This window comes from Epinephelus moara, chromosome 12, assembly GCF_006386435.1.
Source record: "Epinephelus moara isolate mb chromosome 12, YSFRI_EMoa_1.0, whole genome shotgun sequence".
Lineage (NCBI taxonomy): Eukaryota > Metazoa > Chordata > Actinopteri > Perciformes > Serranidae > Epinephelus > Epinephelus moara.
The window spans coordinates 26,315,465-26,340,246 of record NC_065517.1 but is presented as its reverse complement, the minus strand read 5'-3'; the positions used below and the strand labels follow the sequence as shown (position 1 = coordinate 26,340,246).

The 24,782-nt window shown below is 41.2% G+C and overlaps 2 protein-coding genes across 4 annotated transcripts in view; one reads left to right on the top strand and one right to left on the bottom strand.

The window, feature by feature from the left end:
• Nucleotides 1-798: 798 nt before the first annotated feature.
• mrps10 (mitochondrial ribosomal protein S10) lies at nucleotides 799-2,979 on the bottom strand. The gene is made up of 7 exons (XM_050058232.1): nucleotides 2,862-2,979; nucleotides 2,632-2,684; nucleotides 2,019-2,088; nucleotides 1,757-1,896; nucleotides 1,539-1,647; nucleotides 1,321-1,410; nucleotides 799-1,213 (listed from the first exon to the last, which is right to left on the bottom strand). Exons 1-7 carry the CDS (start codon nucleotides 2,931-2,933, stop codon nucleotides 1,121-1,123), a joined length of 627 nt encoding a protein of 208 aa, XP_049914189.1. The 5' UTR covers nucleotides 2,934-2,979; the 3' UTR covers nucleotides 799-1,120.
• Nucleotides 2,980-4,842: 1,863 nt separating this feature from the next.
• The window catches only part of tulp4a (TUB like protein 4a), a 35,615-nt gene continuing 15,675 nt past the window's right edge, over nucleotides 4,843-24,782 (top strand). For 2 of the 3 annotated variants that reach the window (XM_050058057.1, XM_050058055.1), the window contains exons 1-5: nucleotides 4,843-4,907; nucleotides 6,249-7,260; nucleotides 19,778-19,906; nucleotides 21,366-21,527; nucleotides 22,063-22,243. In XM_050058057.1, coding sequence (XP_049914014.1) covers nucleotides 7,009-7,260; nucleotides 19,778-19,906; nucleotides 21,366-21,527; nucleotides 22,063-22,243 — 724 coding nt within the window. In that variant the 5' untranslated portion in view covers nucleotides 4,843-4,907; nucleotides 6,249-7,008. The remainder of the gene's footprint in view (nucleotides 4,908-6,248; nucleotides 7,261-19,777; nucleotides 19,907-21,365; nucleotides 21,528-22,062; nucleotides 22,244-24,782) is intronic. The other variant, XM_050058056.1, reaches the window with a different exon arrangement.

Genomic DNA, 24,782 nt, shown 5'->3' with positions numbered 1-24,782 from the left:
AGATGAATTTCTGTGGTAAGGTTTTCAAACCTGCAGTATCCAAACAATCAGGAGGAAGTGTACTCATGTCAGATTTAGAATTTTGGTGAAGTAATTTCAGTCAAAGTAAGGTGGTATAAATATCTAATATGGACCCATCATAGCTGCATGGTCAATAGGTACAGATCATTACTGAAGAGACTATTTAATTGATGTGAGGCCAGGTATGACCCAACCATCTATAATTAGGGTCCCTGCAGCCATGACCTACGTCAGATCTATCCAAAAAATGGAAAAATGATTCTACTAATGACACAGCAGACATTTTGACTTGTCATAGTAGGAAAAGCACAGGTAAAACTCGTGATTTATGTTGTATAGCTGTAATTTCTCTGCTGCAAAAAAAATCAAAGCTTCTGACCAGTTTCTTTTACAGAGGTCACAGACTTTACTACGATGATAAATGCGAGGCCTTTTACCAGAAAACCTCCTTAAAAAGACAGGAAGTATTCACCTTCAACCACAGAATGAGTGCGCCATGGTGTTTTCACTGTTAAGCAGAGGATGAATGTTAAATTCAGTTTCTTCTTTTTCTATGTTTAGCCTTGGTTATGTTGGTTTACTAATAATAAAATAAATGCAAAAAAGAAAAGTCTTGTGTGCTGGTCTTGTGTCCTACAGAATTCATGTGCTCGTCATACAGAATAACAACCCAATCCAATATCACTGCAGAGCCTACAGTTAAACAAAACATGGTAATATTAATGTATGAAGTATTATTAGTCACAATTTAAATAAATGACTGCTCAAAAAGATGAGTTAAAGTCAATAAATGCATAATTTATTTATTGGAGAAAAAAAAATACAACTGATTTCACACAATTTTGCCACAGAAAAGACGATGAAACCACAACTTCCATTAAATGAAACTTTACATGTGGACGTAATGAATGCAAGTTGTGTAGGTGGTCCTCTTTCTGTGGTGTCCAAGTCTCTATAGACAATGTTGAAATCTATATGACGAGCAGTTCACCAGTGCATGACAATCACATGTTCATACTGCAGGTCTTCCACATCTTTACATTTACCCAACATATTCACTGAGGTCTGAGACAACACATCCAAAATCTGCATCTGATGCTCATGACTGACTCGACTCGCTGGGCTTGTCACCAGTTGGTTGGTCGTCCCACATGGGTTCACTGATGTGATCTGGAATCTTCTCCATGGAGGTCTGATAACATCAATAAAAGGATCCATTCATTCAGGCTGTTTTAGCGCACATTTAGATTGAGCAGGTGAGAGTGTTGCTGGTGCGTGACTGACTCTGCAGTAACTTACCTTTGCCACTTCCATGGCAATGCCTTCAGGGAGGTTCCTCTGGATGTATTCAAGGTACACCTGCGCTGTGGAGCCTGTTATATGAGACAGCTGCAGAAGAAGAGAAGACTCATGACCACATCATCAGAACCACTGTGAGGCTTAAAGGGAAACTTAGGTATTACATTATAGACTAATTGAATTAAGCAAACATAAAAAGCCATGTTCAGACACGTCACCTCAATGCAGCGGTAGTGTGTTCTCATCTCATACTGGACCCTGTGTTTTTTGAAGATATGGACTGACTTCAGGAGTGTAAACCTCTCCAGGTCCTTTGGAAGTTCAGAACTGTGACAGAGGAGGGAACGATCATCAAAATAATGTCAGTGAGAAGGATATACCGTAATATATGACTGATGTCTGTCTTGTGCGACAGCTTAACTCTGTTAGTACTCACACTTTGCTGATGGTGATTCCCAGCTCTTTAGCTGCCATGGTGGCAAAAAACTCATAGCTGTCCAACACGGTGCTGTCATGACCTTTGACCAACACTGACACCTTCTGAAACAGTGCGTCAGGCTCTTCTGTGACAGTGATCTGCAAGGACAAAAATGGAAACAGGAAACAAGATGCATGCATGTGAGCGGACGTCTCAGTTCAGATCATTTTAATCTTGAGCTGTTGAAAAACAAGTTGAATAAATTGTGCTGATGACTCACTGGTGAAGGTGTTGATAAAAACACTGTTGCAGTGTGTAAGAAAGCGCTGGATGCTAACGGGAGATGGGACCTGCAGGGACAGAGCAGCGAACAAATCACATGTACCTCATGTTGTCAAAATACCAAGGTTTTTTATTTTGCCTTTAAGCAATAGGATAGTATAAAGTGTCAAATGGGGAGAGAGAGGGGGATGACATGCAGCAAAGTTGATTTTTTCCCCCTTGGCAACAATCATGCTTTTGCCAAACGATTTACAGATTTTCAGACATTTTATCATCTCAGTGGCTTGAAAAATATTGCATGTAGCTGTCGTATATGGAGGTTAAAAAAACCAAAACTCCATAGAAAAGCCTCCCCCTGGACCCCCCTAAGTTTGGGCTGAGCCCCATGTTTATGACATCTGGCTCCGCCCCTGTTTACGACATGTGCAAAGCTGCTTACACAATTTGTGACAACTTAAATCATTAAATAAGTGTTAATTATTTTACAGTTGTTAAGATAACTACAGCCTCGTTGATTTACTGCAGATATCAGCTCCAAAGTGACATGTACTGGTATTTATTGTTAAACTACATAGACTTCAAACGAGCCCAGAGGAAAAACTGTAGCTTACCTGATTATGTTACATTTCCTGTGAGCTGAACAGGCGCCCAAAGCTCTTGGTCCCTGCAAATAAACTGACATTAGTGGACATGCAGAGAAAGACCTTTACCACCATACTACAGCTGCTGTCAGTGACCACACTCGGGACACTACCCGACCAGTACGTCCACTGCCAAACTGTCCTGTTAGTTAAACGTTCACTAATGTTGTACAAAGATAAAAATATGTTAGTTACTGTACCAAATGTGAGACTCCACTGAGTATCTTTGCCAGAGAAAATACTTCTCGTCTGAGCGCCATGGGAGCAGCCATGTTTTACAGAAGGTGGGACAACAGGAATACTAACTCTGCAGTGCTGCCCTCATGTGGTCTGGAGTGGGAACTGCAACTGTAAGGTGCTATTGATAACACTGCTGGACCAGCTACCTGTGCTGAGGAGGACCATCTTCATTATTATTAACAGGTTTTTAAATATAAATACACAGAGATATATGTGTCTTATATACTTTTATATAATTCTGGAGAAATATTTCACTTCGCCAACCATAGTGTCTCAACTTAGGTAGTGATATTTCATATTCAAATGATGCATTGATGCTTGAAGGTTCAGAGGCTACAGATTGAGATACAGATTTTCACATATAATTTCAGTTTTTATAGCCTTGGATATTACTTTACAGGGTATCTATATAGATTTTAAAATTTTATTTTATTTTATTTTTTTGCTGGTGTGGATATGCCACTTCCCAAAAATCAAAAGCTGGTAAACAATGTATACGTTTTCAGTTTTCAGTCTTTCAAATCGTCCCTCCCCAGTGCAGACAGCATAAATATATCTTTAAAGTCCATCATGTTAAATGAGACCCCACAGTCTAAAAGGAAAATTAGCTCAATTTTATCTATCTACAACATCAAAATTGTAGTACACATGAATGCGTCGGTAATTCTAATCCAGTGCTTCAGTAATGATATTTGAAAATTATATTTTATACATTTTTGGGCAAGACCAATGTCTCCTAGGACGAATTCAGTCTTGTTTTTCCTACAGTTATTTAATCACTAATTTCCCCCATGGACATAGAGAAAAATATTCGACAGCCAGTGCCTTTTCTCAAATCATTTATGACTGGTATGTGGTAAAAGAGAAGGGGAAAATTATAGGAGTAGTTTTGCTTGATTTTTTTCTGCTGCTTTTGACTTCATTGATCATGATCAAGTGTTATGGTTTTTCTCAGTCTGCATTATTTTGGATAAAAGTTACCTGAGTGATAGGCAGAGAACAACCTGATACAGGTATCTCTACCATTTGGTCCACTAGATGTCGCTGTGTCTTTGAATAGTATGCCTTCACTCCAGACAAGAAGGCTCTGTGTGGTGGGATTTTCAAAGGTAGACATATTTTTCAACATGTTATAGTTTTAGGGGTCTGAACAGATATATGTAAGTTTATATAATGAATAAATAAAGGTCAAATATATATATATATACATATATATATATATATATATATATAGCCTATATATATATATATATATTTTTTTTTTTTAAAACATGCTTTACCAGACAGTTCATTTGTCCTTTTGTAGTAAAGGTAGTGAAGCTAAGCTAATGTAATTAAAATTGACTATTTGCTATGAAATAAAAAAAGATGCATTTAATGGGATACATTATGCTGAAATGATTTAGTAAGAAATATTTTACCATCTAAAGCCATTCTCAACCAATACATCTCCAATTTTGATTAAACAGAAAAGGGTAATATTCACTGCTATTAATATGTAGTGTTATTCGATGATATATTTGATGAAAAAAAAAAATATTAGCATGATTTCACCATTTCTGAGATGTTTCCTGGGCATTATATTGTATGTTAAATGATGATATGTATGTAAGATCATGATGGATTCAGTCGGAGCCGGTCTATTTTCTTTGGTTCTTTCTTTTCTTTGTTGTTTCATTCATAGTGGATGTGGATTATGATGTGTTATGTTTGAGTATTGTCACCAGGTGACTGTGTAGACCTCAGAAATGCAAAAACTGATGAGGATCTTTATGAACAAACAACGTATTGGACTGTTTCTATAGTTTAACAATGGTAAAAAATGCCGTTTCATCCTTATTTATAAGAAGATTAGATTAAAGTTAAAACACTTAAGTTATTGATGTGAGCTGTGATAATTTAATTGGTGTAAATCACGTGCCTGTCACGTGACCCAGCTGTCGGGGCCCTGCCAGTGTACAGTAGCAGGTTGCAGGCAGAGGAAGAAGCAGCAGTACAGAGCAGAGGTAAGCACTTCACTGTCTGACCATTGATGTTTCTCCGGCTTTGTTGGCGACAGGTCTGATTTTATCTCCGCTCTTTCTCCACCACACTATTGATCCGTGGATCTAATGAACAGCTACGTGCTACTATTTAAAAACCCGTCAGAATAAACAGTCGGCTAACGTGCTAGCTGTAGCCTGTTAGCGACGAGTGCCAGCGGCGGATGGACGGAGCCAGTCTCCGCTGATGGTGGTTCAGGTTCAGCTAGCTGGTCGGTTAGCCGTTAGCTTTCACTGGCTGCTCTTTGTGGAGGGGGACAACACAGGCAAGCTAACGTTAGCTGCATCCCCGAGCATCTCGGTTAGCTGGATTAGCGTTACAGGACAAAGAAGATAACGTTACACTAAAAGAGAGAAGATTAATCCAGCTGCTGACATGTTTTGATCCGAGGAGCCCACACAGCTCTCTGTCTCGGTCCAGCATCCAGAATCTAGCTAGCTGTAGCTAGCAGGCAGCTCACGGTGATGTGTTTGGGGCTGTTTTGGCATCATCTCACGGGCTTCAGCGGTGTTTGGGTGTCAGTTATTAACGTTAGCATCACTGGGTCTTTATTTACATCAGATACATCACATAACTAGCTATATTTCTGTTGCTGGAGGTTTATGGGATGCTCTTGTACCGTCACCTGTCTATAATTTAAAAAAAACGTTTAAAAAAACAAAAAAAAAAATGTTACTCTCAGTACGACCGTTGACTCACTCCAAATGTCGGTTATATTCATTTACATTAGTTGTCTATTGGGTGTCATTTTGTTATCAGATGGAGTCGTGAATCATAACGGCCGTTAGTAACGTTAGCCACTGGGTGTCTGTCCGTCGTGTCTGTCGAACATAACTGTGTTTCTTTTATAACTGTCAATGTCTGATTTTATTTCTTCTTCTCTTTTATAACACTGTTTTGTTGTTTTCCCTAATTTACTATTTATTTAACCGTCTAGCCGCGAGAGGCCGCTTTGGCACATCGGTGTATCTAGCCCTAATTAAACGAGAGCTGTAAAATGATACATGGTTCCTCTAAATAATTCAGCAGTTAGTTAAATATCCTTCCGCCGAGCAGGATAGTCCTCGACCTAAAGTGATTGCTCAGTTAGACGTAAGTGAGGGGTAATTTTAGGCTCGCGCATTAATATTTAAATTAACGGCTGCGGGCGGCAGGTGAGTGCTTCCGGTGGTTTTACACTGCCTGAGCCGTGGTACCGTTTGCTTGTCCGCTTCGTAAAACGATTTAATGGTCCCTTTTTAAACACAAGCTTGTTTATTCGGTAGCGAAAGTGTCTGTGTGATTATAGCTGCCTTTTTTTCTAGCAGTCCTCCATGGGATCCCCGAGGCGGATTGAAAAGGCAGATTGGCTGACGTGATGACGTTACCGGGAGAAGCGGCTCTCCTGCGGGCTGACAGCTGATGGAGAGGAGTCCCTGCTCCTCCTCTCACACACACGGCCGGGCTCGTATGAGGAGGACACGGAGCCCTGAAATGACACACTGAACTGGACAGAAACCTGACTCACATCAACTGGAAGCACTGGGACACTGTGTTAAGTGGAATGGATGCATCGCCTGTTGATGAGTTTACAAGATAACGCTTTTTTGTGTGTGGATGTTTGTTGTTGATCAGCTGACATCACTCTGGAGTCTGTTACAGTGGATTTCCGAATAGTTCTCGGTACTGTCATCTGTTGCCTTGTCATTGAAACATCACCAACAAGGCAGCTCACTGATCAAACATCACAATGACTTGAATGAGTGCCTTTTGTTGTGTATGCAGCCCATTTGGCTAAATGACATCTTCAATCCAGCATCGCTCAAGCCCACAGTTTTAGTGACCTCATTTGTACTTTTGAGGAAGTGTTCACTGATCACCTTTAATCAGGATTGCAAATCACCGAGATAGCCAGGGGGAAAGCGCAAGTACTATGCACCGTTGTCGCTGTCTCACAACCGACACCAAACCAGTAACCTCAGCGGAGGAGAGGCGCTCATAACGGTACCGACCCCTCCCAAGAACCCCCGACCTCCCTCTGGGTATTTTTTTTTTAATCCACGGGGGGTGTAGAGAGCTGCAGGGATGTTCGCCGCCGTGGAGCATGGCCCGGTCCTCTGCAGCGACTCCAACATCCTGTGCCTGTCCTGGAAGGGCCGGGTGCCCAAGAGCGAGAAGGAGAAGCCGGTGTGCAGGAAGCGCTACTACGAGGAGGGCTGGCTCGCCACCGGGAACGGTCGAGGAGTTGTCGGGGTCACGTTCACGTCCAGCCACTGCAGACGAGACCGGCCCACCCCGCAGAGAGTCAACTTCAACCTCAGAGGACACAACAGTGAGGTAAGAGGAGTTTCGTGGGGAAAATGCATATTAGGGCATCCGTGCATCATTAAAAATACTGTTATTTGTGTTGAAAAGGAAAAGACTAAATCTGAGTAAAATTATTGTGAGAGTTGCAATGTGACATCCTGACTTTATATTTTAATATATACATGCCCCACCAAGCAGTAGTTGTCTATTTTAGAAGTGTTCTTGAGAGTTGTGGTCATATTTCTTTTAAAAGAAATACAATTATTGGAGCCTCCAAGTTATTGTAGTATGTTACTCCCCAAAAGTAGTTTAGAAGTATGTATTTATTGTACTTATTTACTTTACGTTTCCACCATTCTTCTAATTCAAATCATCCTCTACACACTGTAAAGAAACACAACATCTGTATCTCTACATTTATTCACAAGAGGATAGATTATTGATCCCCTTCAAACAAACTGTTCAAACCTCATTGATCACATATACATGGGATGCAGCGAATGCTAATGATTGCAAACTATATTTTTTATTATTTGTAACACTCTGGGTTCACAAAAATCCGATTTAAGAGCAGAGCAGTAGCAGATTTCCTGTCACTTCTTCCTTTTCCCAGCTGCAGGGTCAGGTGCAGAACAATGCCCTTGAAGCTGCTAGTCTTTGTACTTATTTAGGGCAGGTGTTTGGTAGCAAGTGTCTCGTTGAGCACAGCAATGGTTCACTTTCCTTGAAGGGTGTCCGACCTTGCGCTATGGCACACAGAGAGTTTCTTTCTACAGCAGGTGTTTTCACTGTTGTAACTAGAACAGGGTGAGTAATCAACTTTTGTAGTTTTTGGTCGGAAGTGGGACCTGCATACTCTCAGTGTCTCATGGTTTTACACCCCTGTATATCCCTGCTGCTCCTAGTCAAAACATTTCAGCGCTCCACCCTCTGGCACTGCGCTTATCTCCCATCGTGGTTATACCCTCCAAAGTTTCCCACCGCTAGTGCACTGAGGCCATTTATGTTGTCATTGGAAACATCAGCTGAGTAATGTCGAGGTTTTTCGCCCGCCATGTATATGAATATTCCGCTCAGTATATAGCGGCGCTGGCACAAGTGGAGATTGCACACAGGTTGCGTTTTCTCTCTTAGTGGGTGTAGCTGTTGGTCAGATGGAGCAAGGTGCTGTGTCAGCATTCCATAAGGCAGCTGAGGGGAGAGTGGATGAATCCCTACAGAGAGTGACTGAAGCGCAGCAGAGATGTCATTTAACTCTGCCCACTTGAATGTGGTCCAACTACTGAAATTTCCCTTTTGTTGTTTTGGTGCATGCAGTGTGGAGGAGGTTAAACATACATCACTCTAATTCACCTACTTTTTGTCATATGTGAATTTGACTTTATCCGCCTGTTTTGGCTGGTTAAAATCACAATGACACACATACGTTTAGTGTAATCAAATTAGATCAAATTAAAACACATCACACAGCTCCTCTTTATTATACCATGCTTTATTCAACACGTTTATGACTGTCTTGCCTCCATCACAGTCGTCAATATGGTGAATAAAGCATGATGTGAAAGAGAGATGTTTTAATGTTGACGGACTTGCATTGAAGCTCAAACTGGTCTGCACCCTGCTGTTTGTGCATTCTTGAAGTTAGAAATCCCTGACGTTACCGTAACGCTGTTTTGACAAATATTTGTGTAAAATGTCTGCATCTATCAAGATGCTTTTTCATATTAAACACAGCTGCAACTGGGAGAGAAATGCATATTTCCCCACTGCCCCCTGACCTCATTCCAGCGCTAATATTGAAAGTAGTAATGTCTTCTCCACTCTCACTCCAGGACTGACATAAAGCAATAAATAAATGCTTTGAGAAATGCGAAATCCATCACTCGTCCACCCTATGCATAATTTTGGGCTCCTGACAGTGGTGGAAATCACACTGCCTAATGAATTTTGTCAAGTTATGACAGAGCACTCCGCTCACCCACATCATTTTCCATCCCCGTTCTGAAGAGGAAAGAATGCTGTTTGCAATATATAGTCCAACACCAAGGAAAATGACCTCCTAGAGCTTGGTATATAGTCTGCAGTCCTGTCTGGGTATTAAAATATGTTTTAGAAGATGCAAAAACTCTCCTCAAATCAACATTATTTCATTTTTTAAATGTAGTCTTTAAAGAGCTATGTCGATAAATTTGAGTAACCTTTCCTTGTCTTTGAAAGCTGTGCACTCAGCAGTCACGTCCCGTGACAGTCCCGTCCTTTAAACGTCAGCACCGTCATTGAACACTTGTCATCGATGGTGACGAGTGTCCTTTAACGTAAATTAGTTCAAGTCATGCTATGAATGACTTCATACAAAAAAATGCAACATGAAGTCATCCTGTAAGAGTGGAGTCCTGCCAAGATCAATACTCATGCCAGCATCCTTAAGTTTGGCCGTTATTCCTGTTGATGTATAGACCCGAGTGTCCTGTGATCATTCTAATGTAAGCGAGCGTCTGAATGGATGTGTCTTTTGGACGCGGCCCAATAAAGGCAATGTAGTAAAGTACAGGGCAGATCTTAAGCTGTCAGACATCTGTTAGGAAGAGGGGTAGAGGACTGTATTTCTTTAGAGTGTTGCACTGCCTCTCACTGGATAAAGGGTTTGATTTACACCCATGTCCACCCGTGATTTTAAAAAAAGAATAAATGTTTGCACTCATTGCACTACTACAGAAGCATAATTCACTTGAGAGAAAAATATTTCACTATTCCTCTGAATTAACAAGATTATTATCTGAGTATTCTGGAAAAGGTTTTCACATAAAAAAGCTGCTCATGTTTTGCTGAATTAAAGAGTTAATAATCTCCTAAATTCTTGTTTTTCTGTATTAGCAATATTATTATTTCAGAAAAATAAGAGCAGATTATTTTTCCATGAAAACTTTTCTTACAATATGAGAAAATAATCTTGTTAAAGATTCAGTGTGTAGTATTTAGCATGATAAACTGGCAGAAATGGAATATAATATAATAAGTATGTTTTCTTAAGTGTATAATCACCTGAAAATAGGCATTGTTGCATTTTCCTTACCTTTGAAGGAGTCGTTTATATTTACACTGGGAGTCCACAAAGTCCGCCATGTTGCATTGCCATATTTCTACAGGAGCCCAGAACGGACAAACTAAACACCGGATCTAGTTAGGGACTTTCCTGTCTTTTGTATTAGCCACTGCAGTTGGCAGCACCTCTGCAATGAACTAAACAGCGTTGGAAATACATTTTTAACGTGAAACTGCTACGTTCAGTGTCCACAAGATCCATTTGTTTTGGAGACCTCTGTGAATAATTCGGCATCCGGTAAAAAATCTTAAGTTATCTGAGAAAAAAGGTGAGCACACATTAGCAGGTGCTGGGCTAGCGGCTTGTTTGTAACATGAATCTGCTTTATTCAGTGTTTTTACTGCTCTGAATCACCTATACTGTTTGTTTTGGAGAGGAAGACACCACTGTGGGTAATTCGGCTCCTGGTAAAAACCTCCTGAACGTCTGGATCTTAATTAAGTTATCAGAGGAAAAAAAGATATCACACATGAGCCTGGTGCAGGGCAGGCAGCCTGCCTGTGATGAGTTGAACAGCGTCGGAGAAACACTGATTAGTAAATGAAATTGCTGTATGCAGTTCTTTTGGTTTCGGAGAGGAAGAAACCTCAGCTCCTGGTGAAAACCTCCTGGATAATGACCGCTGAAGGAATCCTAACTGGGATTTAATGCTTGGCTCACGGAAAGAGTTTCAGCTGGTTGTAATCTGCAATCACACACTGTTCCTTTATTTCAGGAAAACAAGAGCAGTATTTTTTTTTTTAAGTGAATGCATTAAGCTTCCATACTAGTGCAATGAGATCAAACCTTTTTTTAAATGTGGACTCAAACCCTTTATATCCATTGTGAAGCAGTGCAACACACTACAGAAATACAGTCCTCTACCTGTCTGCCCCTTTCCTAACGGGTGTCTGACAGCTTAAGAGCCGCCCTGTACTTTACTTTTCTACTAGTTTTCAGGTAAATGCATTATGCTTCTATACACTACAAGACACTTTGAATAAAAGCATCTTGTGTTGTGGTGAAGCTCAGCTGTTGTCCTGCTGTAGCACCTATTCTGAAGGCTCTCATGATCCTCCGCAGATAATGAAAAGGTTTTTCAGGGCCAAGGCCTGTAGTACAGAACTGATTAAGGTTCGTCCTCCTCTGTGTTTAATTCCCCTTCAGCCACGGTGAGAGATAATTACAAGGTAACAGCTTCAAAGGGAGCAAGGTGTGTGGTGCCATCCTCCTTTTGTTCTGTCTCCCACAGCCATCTTTTCACAGTGGGTGTCAGGAGAAAACTATTTGGTATTTAGTGCGTTGTGTTTTTCATGGAGATGGGTCGCTCAGATGCACGTTACTGTCAAGTCAGCATAGTGTTGTCTGTTGCTGTACTTATCGATTATCAAAATAGTTTTCTGCTGATTGATTAATCAACTAATCATTTCAGCAGTCTTTTCATTGATTTATTTAACATGACTACTTTGTTGGTTTCTGTTTTAAACTGATATAAGGTGATTTATTATTGGATTGATGTTAACTCAGTTTTGTTCTGAAAGAGTTTCACATTGTGGCTTTTACACAACTTTGCATTACAACACAAAATAACAGTTTAACTCTTAGTGACAGTTCTTTTTAGACTAAAAATAAATCAGCCAGACAAACAAATAAAGTTGTAGTGAAAGAAATTTTGGCATCAAATGTCTTGATACTATTTTTATATAATTTTCTAAACACAGCGACTGACCTTTTAGCAGCGGGCGTGTCAGTTGCACTCCACTTAAAACAAAATTGAAAATAGATGAAAGCAATAAGTTTTGCGTCCTTCTATGTGACTATACCTCTGATGCTGCAGCGTAATCCCTCAGGGACCTGCATCAGAATAGATCAGCGCCTCTTTTGACAATCCAGGGCTTTTTTATTCCATTACAGTGCACTCAGATGCTGAACAGACCGAGCAGATAGTCACTAGGAGTCCATTCATTCTCCATGAGAGCTGAACATCTGAGACAAGCTTGACAATGACTGTCAGCATGTTGTCAAGGGAATGTTGGCCGCAGCACAGAGTTTTGGCAAATTGTCTTTCAGAATCCCGTCAACTGCGAGCTGTGCTATTTGTCTTACAGTACAATCATACATATATGCTTTAGGGAAGTGCTTGTATTTCTAGTGGAAACATCCACTGCTCTTACTGCTCTTGTTTCTTTCTTTAGTTTTTTAACTCATTATTTCAAAGTTTTATGATTATAAATTCTAAATACACAGGTTTATTTGAATATTAAAAGCCTCCGTATTGTTGTAACATCAGTCTGTATCTTTGCTACAGTAAGTTGTAGTCAGTCACAGCCAGAAAGTACAGTGCAACTCCACTTTCTTGAGCATGTGTGCTGTGAGAGAATGTAGAACATTAAAAGACAATCTCAAGGGGTGATGTTGTCACTTTTGATGCTAAAAATATGCATCATTTTAAGTCTTCAGCACAATGTCATTGTGTCTATGAATTGTTGTGACTGAAACCCCTTTTTAGGTTTTTTTGTGATTGCTGAAACAGTTGCAGACATGGTAGTTAAAAACATGCATTCACACACACCTTGCTACCATTCCCATGAGTCTTATGAGTGACTTATTGCCCAAAGGCAGGAGCCTCACCTGTTGGGTTTCCCTTTGAGGCCTGATTCAGGCTCTTCGCTAAGGCAGAAAGGGACTGCGTGTCTAAGGCCCTAATCCAAAAGGGACAGGTGACCCCAGGGCACCAACTCATGTTTACCACTTCACCATGTAGGTTCAACTCCCAGTGCAGCTTCTTTGGGGTGTTGTCCTCTGAAAATATTTAACTTTTAAGCTTCACGGGGTCTGCGCAGTCTTCTAAAGCTGCTCATCATGACAGATCAGAGGGTATGAATCTCTTAGATGAACCCCACCCTCTCCAGCTCTCATTTTTCACTTGTGCTATGTGACGTTGTCATGCGTTAAAAGTTGTTTCCTGGCGAAGCCTCATAAATAAATCAGTTTATATCTCTAGTAGATGGCCTGTGCAGGAACCAGCACTGATCTGAGACCGGCACAGTTGTTTTTAAATAGGCAGTGAGGAGGAGGAGGATAGCGGATGACTTCTGTGGTGCAGTGCAACTAACTTGTCTGCTCAGACTTAATGGGGACCATAATAATGGATTGCAAGATGGGCAGAATGCAGCATCATTTTTCCTGCTATACAAGCTGAGGGAAGTTAGAGTAAAGTCATCACTTTTAATGGGCTGCGCTGCATTTCTGCCTCAGAGTTTTCCTCAGTGTCAGTCACCTCAGCTTTTCACTACCTGTGTCCAGATGCTTATCTGTGTTCCCTGGTCTTGTTACATTGTCTAATTAGTTTCTTCCTCTGCACCGCAACTCTCCATCCTCCTCTTCCTTCTATCATGATCTCCTCCCCTGTGCCAGTCACTACCCTGCATGCACACGTCTTCCTTTAAAGCACTTTCTTCTGCTCTCTCCCCTTGTCTGATCTCCTGACTTTAGAAGCCCAGCTCAGGATTGAAGAGTGCACGACCCATTCACTGCATTAAAATGGTCTCACCAAATGTGCTTAGTGGAAATGGCTTTAGTGTGCTAATCCATCCTTGGAGAGGACATGTTGCATAATACTCAGGCTCGGCTGCTTCCTCAGATCCAGGTGTACTTGTCTGCTCACTAGAAATGTTCCAAGAGGGACAGCGTGGCCCGTACAGTGGTTCTTTTTGCTCTGAGAGATGTTTGTAGTCAGGGATCAGACAGATGTATCTACACACTTGAGTTCAATTTGTTGTAGAGTTGTTTTGCAGGATAAAAGCCCCTCATTCCAGCCTATACAGAAAACGGCTGAGGACAAAAAAATAGAAATGTAAGCACCAGACTGCTCTTCTTTTTTTGTCTTTTGTGTGCTTTGTTTGCTTTTTATGTTTCAGAGAGGTTTTTTTTTTTTTTTTTTACCAGACTAACAAGTAATGCTTTATGTTACAGTTAACATTTGAGGAAAATGTCCCCGACCCTAAGTAATTGTTTTTTTGTTTTTGTTATTGTAATATTTTTCTTAAATTTAATTCAGAGTGGCATTTACAAAAGTCTTAAAAATCTTACTTCCCTTGAAATTCAGGAACTTTGTGCATGCCATGATTTTTTCCCCATTATGTCCTTTTGCATTATAACTTGGTGGCAGCCTGGAAAACATGTTGCAGTTCTTATAAATTTAATATAATGAGCCACTGTAGTATCAGTAACATGCTTGCGGCATCATTGTAAGTGACTACCATGTGATTAACAGTGTACAAGGACATACAGTAAACAGTATATACTTTTCTTATCTGATGTAAAGTCCGTAGCATATCAGCCATATACTCAACTTTCAAAGACCAATGTAGTGAGAAAATAAAACCCAATGATCTGTGTGAAGTAAATAATGAATTACAAGTTTTCAAGCATTTAACTGCACAGAAAAGTCAGTGTATCCACCTTGCCAACACCCTGAGCACACCGTTTGCCTGCAGCTACTTTTCTCAAGCTTTGCATCACACCCACTGATAACCAATGTAAATGCTATTATCAGATATTGATATTGATTAAGGTTTTATCACATGCTTGCTGTAACCGTAAACATTTCAGATTCTACCTCCCCTGAAGGTCCTGTCCTGTTGCCCTTTCTGTCACGCTGCAAATCACTCTGGCCCTGCTTTGCTCATTCTGGCTTCCTTGCTTTTGTATCAGCACAGCACAGCGCTTTTATTTAATTGAGTTTTGTGTCTGATTTAATATCATGTCAGACCCTGAAACAGAGGAGAGGGTAGAGGGGGATGTGGAGGGAAAGAGTAGAGTCTCTCCTTGACGCTTGCTTGCACTGTGTCTGATTTTTATTGTCGGTCAGGTGATGTTGACTTTCTAATGAGATTAACTCATTAGTCAAGATATTCCAGCAGCTTCACATACAGCAGGTAGCGTGGGACTGACATTTTTCAGTCAGTCTTTTTGTAACCGCTCTTATTATCTGGAAGGAGGAGCTTTTTATTCTGTTTTACTGTTCTAGAAGTCTGTTGATGTATCTGGTATTGCCACGCTGCAATCCAAATTTCCCATGCAGGCCAAAAAGTAAATTTTTCTACAGGTGTAACAATGACTTTTTTTTTTTTTTTAGAATAAAATCCTTGCTTTTTATATGCAGTGTGTGGTGTTCTTTAGGTATGTGCATATATAGTTGTGAGGAAAAAAAAGCCACAATGGGCTGCAGAAATGTGATGAAATAATCTTCAGCTTCTGTTCTGTCAGTCCAGCCTACTCAGTCGTCACCTTCTTGCAAAGTGAAAGTCCTTCGTGCCAGGGACTGGTATTGCCATGGACCCATGTACTCACGACTGCACCGCTGTGACACTGCACTGTCACAGTGTCCTTTCACTTCTGCTGACTCCAATGCAACCCAAAGCTGTCCCTTGATTTGATTTGTTCTTCTCAGTTAAGTTGCTAGGGTCAGCTCAGCTCCCAGTCTCCAAGTCCCAGCAAGAGGCCAGGGCTGCAATGACAACAGCAAGGCACTGCGGGAGCGAAGACAGTGCCAACTTCCCAAGGAGAAGTTGTCAATGGCCATGCACTGGCCAAGGGGCAGAATTAAAGGGACCATTAACACTTAGTTTCTTGTTCTCTTACCAGGTATGGGTTTGCCCAGCTTGAAAACATGTGGCTTAAGGCTTTTTCAGTCATGCTGCATTTTTGAAAGATGTTATATTTCATTCTGAAGTATTATGAATGAAATATAGTAATATAATTAAAATATATGTAATACTGTGGTCTTTGAGCACTGCATAGGGATTTAATTTTGTCAGTACTTGCCATGACCATGCAGCACGTGATGACGAATGAAGACTTTTCAAGTCTGCATGTGTTTGCATATGTGCATGTGCCTTTTCCGCCCGTGATCCCTTTGGCATCTCGCTGTCCTGTAGCTTCTCATTCTTATCCTGTCTGTCTCCATGTGATGTCTGATCTCCCAGATCGCTGCGTCACAGCGAGGTGCTCAGCTGTCCCCCTTACGGGATGCCTGACCAGCTCACACTAATCTCCACGCTGAGCTAAATTTACACACACACACACACACACACACATACACAGATTATTCTCACCTCTATGAGGCTGCAGATAAGTGTGCACACACACAAGACACAGCACGTGTAAGTCTTTTGCTAATTTCTTCTTTTTTTGTTTTTATTTTGGCCCTTCTTTGTTAGATTATGTACAGTGCATGAATGATGTTATAATTATACAGACTGGAGCAACCACCTAATCTAAAGCCTCATGTCTGCTCTGGCTGGAGCTGAATTAGGTTGTATAATACCATCCGGAAAATCCATTTTGCTCACCAGAGGTTGCAGACAGTGCACGAGTGGAGTAACAAGGCGGATTTGTATTCCCCCAATGAGATCCTTGAGCATGGAAATTTGTTATCTTTGACAATACTGCTGAAGCTTGTCAGCTTTGTGCCCACTGAGCACTGCTGCATCAGGTGACTGCTGTGTCTCAATGATAAATGGCAGGCCGTGTTTTTTAATGGTCTGTGAATATGGTCAACGTGGTCAGGATGACATAGAGACCTCAGCTGCAGACCTGCGTGAGGCCAGGTCTCATTGTGTCGTCTTTCCTGCGGTTTCCCAGCTGAGACACACCTATAGAGCAACATTAGGATTTATACCACAGGGAGTGGGTGTGAAAACACGGTAAATCTGGCTCACAGGACACCTTATTGCTGAGGGAGCAGGGCCAAGAGAGCGATGAATCCTACTGTTCACTCATTACGCTGGAGGGTTGCAAATGGTGTGTTCATATAAACATGTTTGTGTGAGACAGATTACTTTATGTTCACCCAGGACAGCCCTGTCTTTTCTCACTTAAGACATTTAACAATACACAGAACAGTGACTAAGAGGGAATTGTAAGGAAACCCTGCAGAATAAATATGATTGGCAACTGGAATTTGCTCAACGTTGTTGTTGCAATTGCACAGAAACATCTTGTACTGGAAAATGTTCAAATAAGTTTCTTGTACCGCTTTTTGAACTTTATTTATAGGAGCATAACTCATCTACAGTGCACTAAAATTGCCGTAAAATCCGGAAAAATGCTACCTGGGATTTCTTCCACCATGTGCTAGTGATTATCAAACTAACTCAGTACTGTGTCTGACCTGCAGTGCGGAGGTGATCCCCACCACACCCCAAACACACAAACACATCTCATAACCCTGATTGTGACATAGTAGGCTGTTTGTCTCCTCTATTCCAAACATTTTGTCATGCTGCTCAGAGTTTTCCAGCAAAGCGAAAATATGATGTGATTGATCAATTGTCTTGAAAAATGGCAGCACACACAGCTCCAAATCTTGAACTGTATTGGGATCAAGATTGTGGCAGTGATCAAAACAAACAGAACACAGCACTCACAGATGAACAAAGGATAAACTAAAAAAATATCAATGTAGGTACAGGTGATGATTTAAACCAGTGTTACTCAACTTACAGCCAGCCCAAGATAAGGTGCTGCATGGCCTGCTGACCATTTTCTTATCTACAATAAAAATACATTTTTCCACATGTGGAGTTTGTTTTTTGAATGTCAATAAGGTGCCAGAGTGCATTAAAAATATAAATAGAGCTTGTTTATTTAAAAAAAAAATTTAAAAAAAATGCCTGGGAGGATCCCCTGGACCCCCCGATAGAGGTCTAGGCTAAGCCCCGGATGTCCTCAAATCCTAGAAACACCCTGTGTACACTTGACCTGTGCGGGGCTGCTGTGGTTAAATTTGCATAATTTATTAGTTTTATATGATAAATGTTATTAATCTTTTTTTAATTAACTGTCTCTTAGTGTCCTGTCATTTTGCAAAAGTGGCCCCTGTGCAAAGCAAGATGAGTACCCCGGTTTACCTCACTCATTAAACACCTTGACTGTGTGATGTGTCTCCAGTGTTAATTTTCCCTGAAGCTTAAGCAGTCTAAGAGTGAGATTGAAGGTGTTAGTCGAAGTATACAGCTGCAGGGAGAACATTATTGTTTGCTTTGTTTTTTCTTCACATTTTTCTGTAGCTTTCTCTTCTCAGAGGAATATGAGATATTTGTATAAACACACAGTTAATATCACCTGTTCCACTGGATCGTGGATAGATTGGACTGTGTGTTTGTCGCTCAGCGGTGAGAGGGGGATGGTGTTGTTCAGGGGAAAAAAGAGCAAGACTGGCTGGCTTATCCAACTCTCAGCAACTGATCTGTTGGACTTGCACTCAGAGAGCGTAAGCCCCACTAAAACCTGCCCTGTGTTGTGTGTTTGAGCGTGTACAGCCCACGTGCTTCACTCAGCAAGAGCAGAGCTGCTCCCTGCTTAGGATTATTCCTCTGGGAATAGGCTGAGTCACGCTACAGAAGACCAGACAGATAGACACATAGGGAGAGGAGGGGGCTGGGTGGAGATTGTAATGGGTGCCTCTGAGATGGGTGACACTGATAAAGAAAGAGATTATGAACAGTTTGATCTATACTGATCTCTGCCAGTGATCGAAACCTTCTTCCCCTGTAGCTCATTCTTTAAGCTAATGATGATCCATGTCGGTATCTACAGACCTCTGGGCAGATGCAGAAACACATGCATCTATGAGTCACTGGTGCTATAGGCTGTACAGATTACTGTATGAATGATCTTTAAACCACAGTATTTTCTGTAGGGATGTTCATGCATCAGTGCACTAATTTTTGCATCTCTTACCATCTCTTTCTCTCTTAGATTAGATTTGGAATTTTGACAAACGAAATGCTTTCTATAAAATATGAATGGAAGCATAACCTGTATATTGAAACATATACAACATCAGCTATCCACCGTTTACAATATCAAGTCACAAACAAGGAGGTGCACTCACAAATGTGTGATGTGGTTAGAAAACACTCAGATGAGAGATTCAATAATTGAATCTCATTGTCTGTAACATTCTGGTTATTAGCAGCTCCTATGCGACTTTTTCAGAATGAGGTTAACCCACTTTGTGATATATTTTCATCTGGTTCGATGCTAAATTTAGCTCATTGAAATGTGGGAACTTGGATTTTACTTTCTGGATTTAAGGCGTTTCAGCTGACGCCCTAATTTAGAGCGACTTGCAGTGAGTGTGCAGGCAAGAGTTCAAAGTCCTGATCAAGGGCACACTGACAAGGCATCGTGTTGTTGATCATCTCACATTATCTGTTGTAGTTAACGGGGCAAAGCTGTGTCACAGGAAGGCCACTGCTAAATTCTTTGCCTGCCATACAACACATAACACAATCTGGAATTAGTTAATTTGCATATCTCTGAAAATACTTATCTCACCAGAGAACATTGACAGGGTCACTAACAAAGGCCATCATAAGGAGACAGGATAGTCTCTCTAATCAGTGTTATTGTCCCTTTTCCTCTATCTCACTCATTGTTTTGTGTTTCTTTGAGGTGGTCTTGGTGCGGTGGAACGAGCCCTTCCAGAAACTGGCTACCTGTGATACAGATGGAGGGATCTTTGTTTGGATCCAGTACGAGGGCCGCTGGTCCGTGGAGCTGGTCAATGACCGTGGAGCACAGGTAAAATGTGTTATAAAGAAATGAGTTATGAATTTAATCACTAATTAAAAGTACTTTTAGACTTTTTGTACTGGACCTTGCACTGACACAGAAAAGCATGAATAGAAATAAAAATAGTTGAAATGCAAATGTAATGGAGAACATATAAATTGCAATTACAGGCAAAGTGTGAAACAGTAATGGGAGCAAAACGAGCGTCAGCAGCAAAAAAATATTTAAATAGCAATAGTAGTGGTTTACACATTATCCCTTTAACTCTCTGTATAGGTTTATGTGTTAGTTTGGATCTTCTAAAGTGGGTTTGTATGAGGTATTTATCCAAAGTCAATGTATTATCTACAGTAGATGTCGGGCAGCAAGCCCCCAGTTTGAAGAAGCAGACAGGAGTACCGCCTTAGAAGCGAAGCCGTGTACTGCTGTGGAGGGGGGCACGAGCAAAACGTGTTTCCACCTTAAGTCCCACCTAAAACAATTGATAACATTGTAAGTGTACGCTATATTTAGAATATTTTCATTACTTTACCATGTCATCAGGCAGCCCTTTCTGACGGGGAAGTGTGAACAGCTTCAAAAAACCAAACAAACAAAAAATCAGAACTATCCCTTTAAGAAAACACTTTATTTTTGCATATTTCCATCATATTCTGACTGACTGAGCCATTCGCCTCCAACATTTCCCAACTGGAAAACCAACTCTGTGACATTACACATGCTGATTTTAATAATAACTGTCAAGCAGCGTATGATGGGTAGGTCTGATCCATCAATCACTGTTATCTGCTGAGCTCAGTCTGACACATTCTTCCGGCATCCTATCTTTTGTGATCAATTTAGTAAGTAGATGACAGTCTAAACAAAAGTCTCTCTCTTTAAATACATTGCCTGTACAGTTTGAAACAGAACCTCTGCTCTTTGCCCCTGGAGGTTAAGGTTTGAGGAGACCCTTTCAGTATTAACAGTCTGCAGTAGGGCATGTATTTAATTTACCTTGTTGTGTGGTATTCTGTAGCTACTGGGATGAAACTAGTGACAAGTGTAAATGCCTCTCTAGCAGCTCCTAGAGGCCGTGCTCCTCTTAACATCTCAAGTGTTAAAAAAATTCTCATTTTTGTCATCATTATAGTCCTGGTAGTGAGAATACTTCAGCACCTGGAAGGTTCTTGCTGGACAGCTACTGCATTTTACAGTGTTTTCCTCAAGGCTGCAGCTAATGATTAGTTTGAATACCATGGAAAACATTCTGTTTATAATTTTCCAGAGCCCATAGATGCATCCTCAAATTTTGTATCTGACCAAGAGTCCAAAATCCAAAGATGATTAATTCATTGTCATAAGAAAAAGAAAAACAGAAAATCCTTACATCTGAAATCAGAGAATGTTGAATAAAAACATTGCCCTAATTGTAACAATCACGCCACGGCATCTCATTATCATCATTTCATCCCTAACTAATGTGCAGGTGAGTGACTTCACCTGGTCGCATGATGGCACCCAGGCTCTCATCTCCTACCGTGATGGATTTGTACTGGTGGGATCTGTCAGCGGGCAGAGACACTGGTCCTCCGAGATCAACCTGGAAAGCCAGATTACCTGTGGTATCTGGACCCCTGATGACCAGCAGGTAACACACATACATCCTACAGAGCTGTGTCGACTAAGACGTTTCCTCCCAGCGCTGTGCCAGGCCAGCCTTTGAATGCTAATACATGTAGAAGTTTTAGGTTGTCATTTGCCACTTTTAGTATGTGGACTTGTCATTCAGGAGGCAGAGACAGGCCCTGAGGGTGATCGTCTGTGAGTGACAGCAACCATCCTCTGTCTTGAATGTGTTGTGGGTTTGTTAGGCTATGTTTTTGCTTTCATGCTGTTTTATTGTCAGCTCAGGTTGGACGTCATCAAACTTTTGGTCTGCATATGTGTTTCTGTCTTTGTTCATTGCCTTCATGCCATTTATGTCTATTCCTCCAAGTTGTTTTCCTCGTGTTATGCATTTCTCTCGTCATCCTTTGCTGTCTATCTGTCATGTCCTTGTCTATTTCTACGTGTGCCTCCCTTTTCATCTTTGTTCTTCTTTGTGTCCAAGTGAAATGTTAAATGTCTTTCATTGTGTCCTCCTTCTTCCTCTCCCTAATAACCCTTTTACTATGTCTCTCTAGGTGTTGTTTGGTACTGCGGATGGACAGGTGATAGTGATGGACTGCCATGGGCGCATGCTGGCCCACATTCTGCTGCATGAGTCGGATGGCATCGTCAGCATGTCCTGGAACTATCCCAGTTTCCTGGTGGAGGACAGCAGTGAGAGCGACACAGACTCTGACGACTACTCCCCACCGCAAGGTAAGCTAAGCACTCAGGGATTGATTTGAATAGACAAATTTTCTTGGCTTCTTCAGGCACACAACCGAAAAATGAAACTGAAACATGTTCAGTGTAGACATGATGTAAGCGTATAATCTGATGTATAATAGGAGAGTAATTTAGGTTTATCTAGCAAGGAGTTGTGCCTAGAGGGAGTAGAGTAGTCCAGCTGTTTGATAACGCAGGTACCTCCATGCAGAAGAAAGCAGATGTGGGACCATCTGTTAGCTTCTAACTCCTCCCACCTTTTACCTCCATCTTTTACTGCTCCATCAATTCTTCCTCACGCTCGTAGTCCTAGGGGAAGGGGAAAGATTTCCAACTAGGGGCACCAGGTGGGGATATCATAAGTTATGACTGGTAGGCCTGCAGTACATTGCCATTAGTGGCAGCAGTCCGCCTGGTACTCTCATGAATATTTTAGACTCGGAAACAGGTGGGCATAAACTGTGCCTGGGTTCTCTGTCAGGTCATTAGATTAATATGAAGATCACATTATCTATGAATGAGATGTAAAAGAGAAAAATAATCATGGAACACAATGGATCAGATCACAACGAAACATCCTCAGCTGCACGCGTCGGATCACTCTGAACTCTCTGAACTCTCTGCACTGTTCAGTAGTACACTGGGCAGTAAACTGTGTTCTTGAATAAGGCACCATATTTTTTATCATTCCATTTTGCCTGTACATTTTGAAGTATACTATTGGTTTCAAATGCAAAAGATATGAAAGCTTACAGTCAGAAAGATAAGTCATTTGTGATGCTGATCTCACCGGCGATTCAGGCCATTTAATGAAGCCTCAGATATGGACAGGTGACTAACTATTTTCCACCTCCCTGCCCGTTGTGAAGGTGGGGAGGGAGAGATGCATTAAAACAAAAGACTGTGACCAAATGGAAGGTGGGTGGAGTGCTGCGGTGAAAGATGGAGGGCAAGGAGGTGGTGGAGGAGGAGCATAGTGAAACAGAGCTCTCCTGTCGCGGGACTGACATCGCCACTGGACCTCCTGTATGCTCTTAATACTGCAGTAGCTGTTGTTTTAACAGCAGTAGATGTCACAGTGTAAGGGTGGAAAATCACAGCCTGGAAAAGGAAGTGCGTTGTCTTGAACAAAGGTGCAATAAGCATCTCTTTGACATGTCTGAAAACAACACTAGTTGTTGTAGTAGTAGTGGAATAAAAAAGTCACTTCAGTGGAAATGATGCGTTTGTTAGAATTGGGTCGATTTCAGTTTTGCAGGTCCAATATGGTGCAAGAACCTAAATCAGTTTAATTTCATGCAAACGGCTAAACCAGCATTTGTCATTATTCCATGTTATGGCAAATTAAAAAGTAGCCTACGTCAGCAACCTGTGCTGATGGCACTGCGGCGCTAAATCAACTTGTATTGCATTAATAATGAGCAATATGACAACGTGATTAATATGTTTATTTTATAAACGGACTAACAGAGCCACTAGAGTCTGACAGGTCACCTATGTAATTAACTGCTGATTCCGGCCTGGGATCAGCAAGGGCGGGGCCACACGTTGTTTTTCTTTACTAGAAAGTGTTTTTTTGGGTGAGACATGACACAGTTTAAAAAAAAACGTGGCAATATGGCAACATTTTGGATTAGAAATTTACAAAAGAGGTGTCCTAAGTGGCTACTAGCGATGGGTTGCGCTGTTATTAGCTGAACTTTTGTTGGACGCTCTGTTTCTATCTATTCCTGTCGCTTAATTTGGAAGTGCCGCAATGGATGAAGAACAGCTGATTCGTGACGTTAAAATGAGGAGTTATCTATAGGAAACCTCCTTATATCACTACAAACGCTAAAATAAGGCAGCTGGCAACTGACCATCACTAGTAACAACCTACTAGGGATGGACGATATTTGGTTTTTGCAGTATCTAATATGCTGATATACACAGTCCCAACTCTAGTATTTATCTATTTCTGTATTTCCAATTATGCTTCCTTTAACCAAACCCCTCAGGACTCTGCTAGAATATGTTTACCTGCAGTGTCGAGGATAAAGCCCTAGTCCATGAGTGTTAAGTTGTCACTGTTGACTGCATGCTATCGTTAGCATGTCAAATGAAGAGAGAGGTAAGAATGGGAAAAAAACATTGGAACAGCTGCAGGATGAACACTTGCGCCAATTTTAGATTGTCCTCCAACTAACTTATTTTCACATGGTCATGATTCAAAAATTTTCTACTCCTCTAATGATCCAGGCTACGTCAGCTTTCCTATATTTGCCTCCCTGTGCTGACAGCCTACAGATATACACAGTGCTAGTAATTAAGAACAGTCAACAGTAAGCCTGAGAGCGTAGCTTGTGAGCTCACTGTCCAATACCAATACGTAAATGGCCCGTGTGTACCTGGTGCAGTGGGACGTGAGCAGTCACACAAGAGAGGAGTTGCATATGGTTAGCCCCTCCCTCTTGCAACTCTCACTGTTTACACCAGTCCAAGTAACAGCCTCATTTTTATTTTTATTCCTGTTTTTGTCTTCTTGCCTCCT

Coding starts and splice junctions, on each gene's coding strand:
- mrps10 (XM_050058232.1), bottom strand. CDS start 2,933: ATGGCTGCTCCCATGGCGCTCAGACGAGAAGTATTTTCTCTGGCAAAG. Junction 2,685..2,861: donor TCAGTGGAGTCTCACATTTG/GTACAGTAACTA, acceptor GTTTATTTGCAG/GGACCAAGAGCTTTGGGCGC. Junction 1,897..2,018: donor TTTTATCAACACCTTCACCA/GTGAGTCATCAG, acceptor TTGTCCTTGCAG/ATCACTGTCACAGAAGAGCC.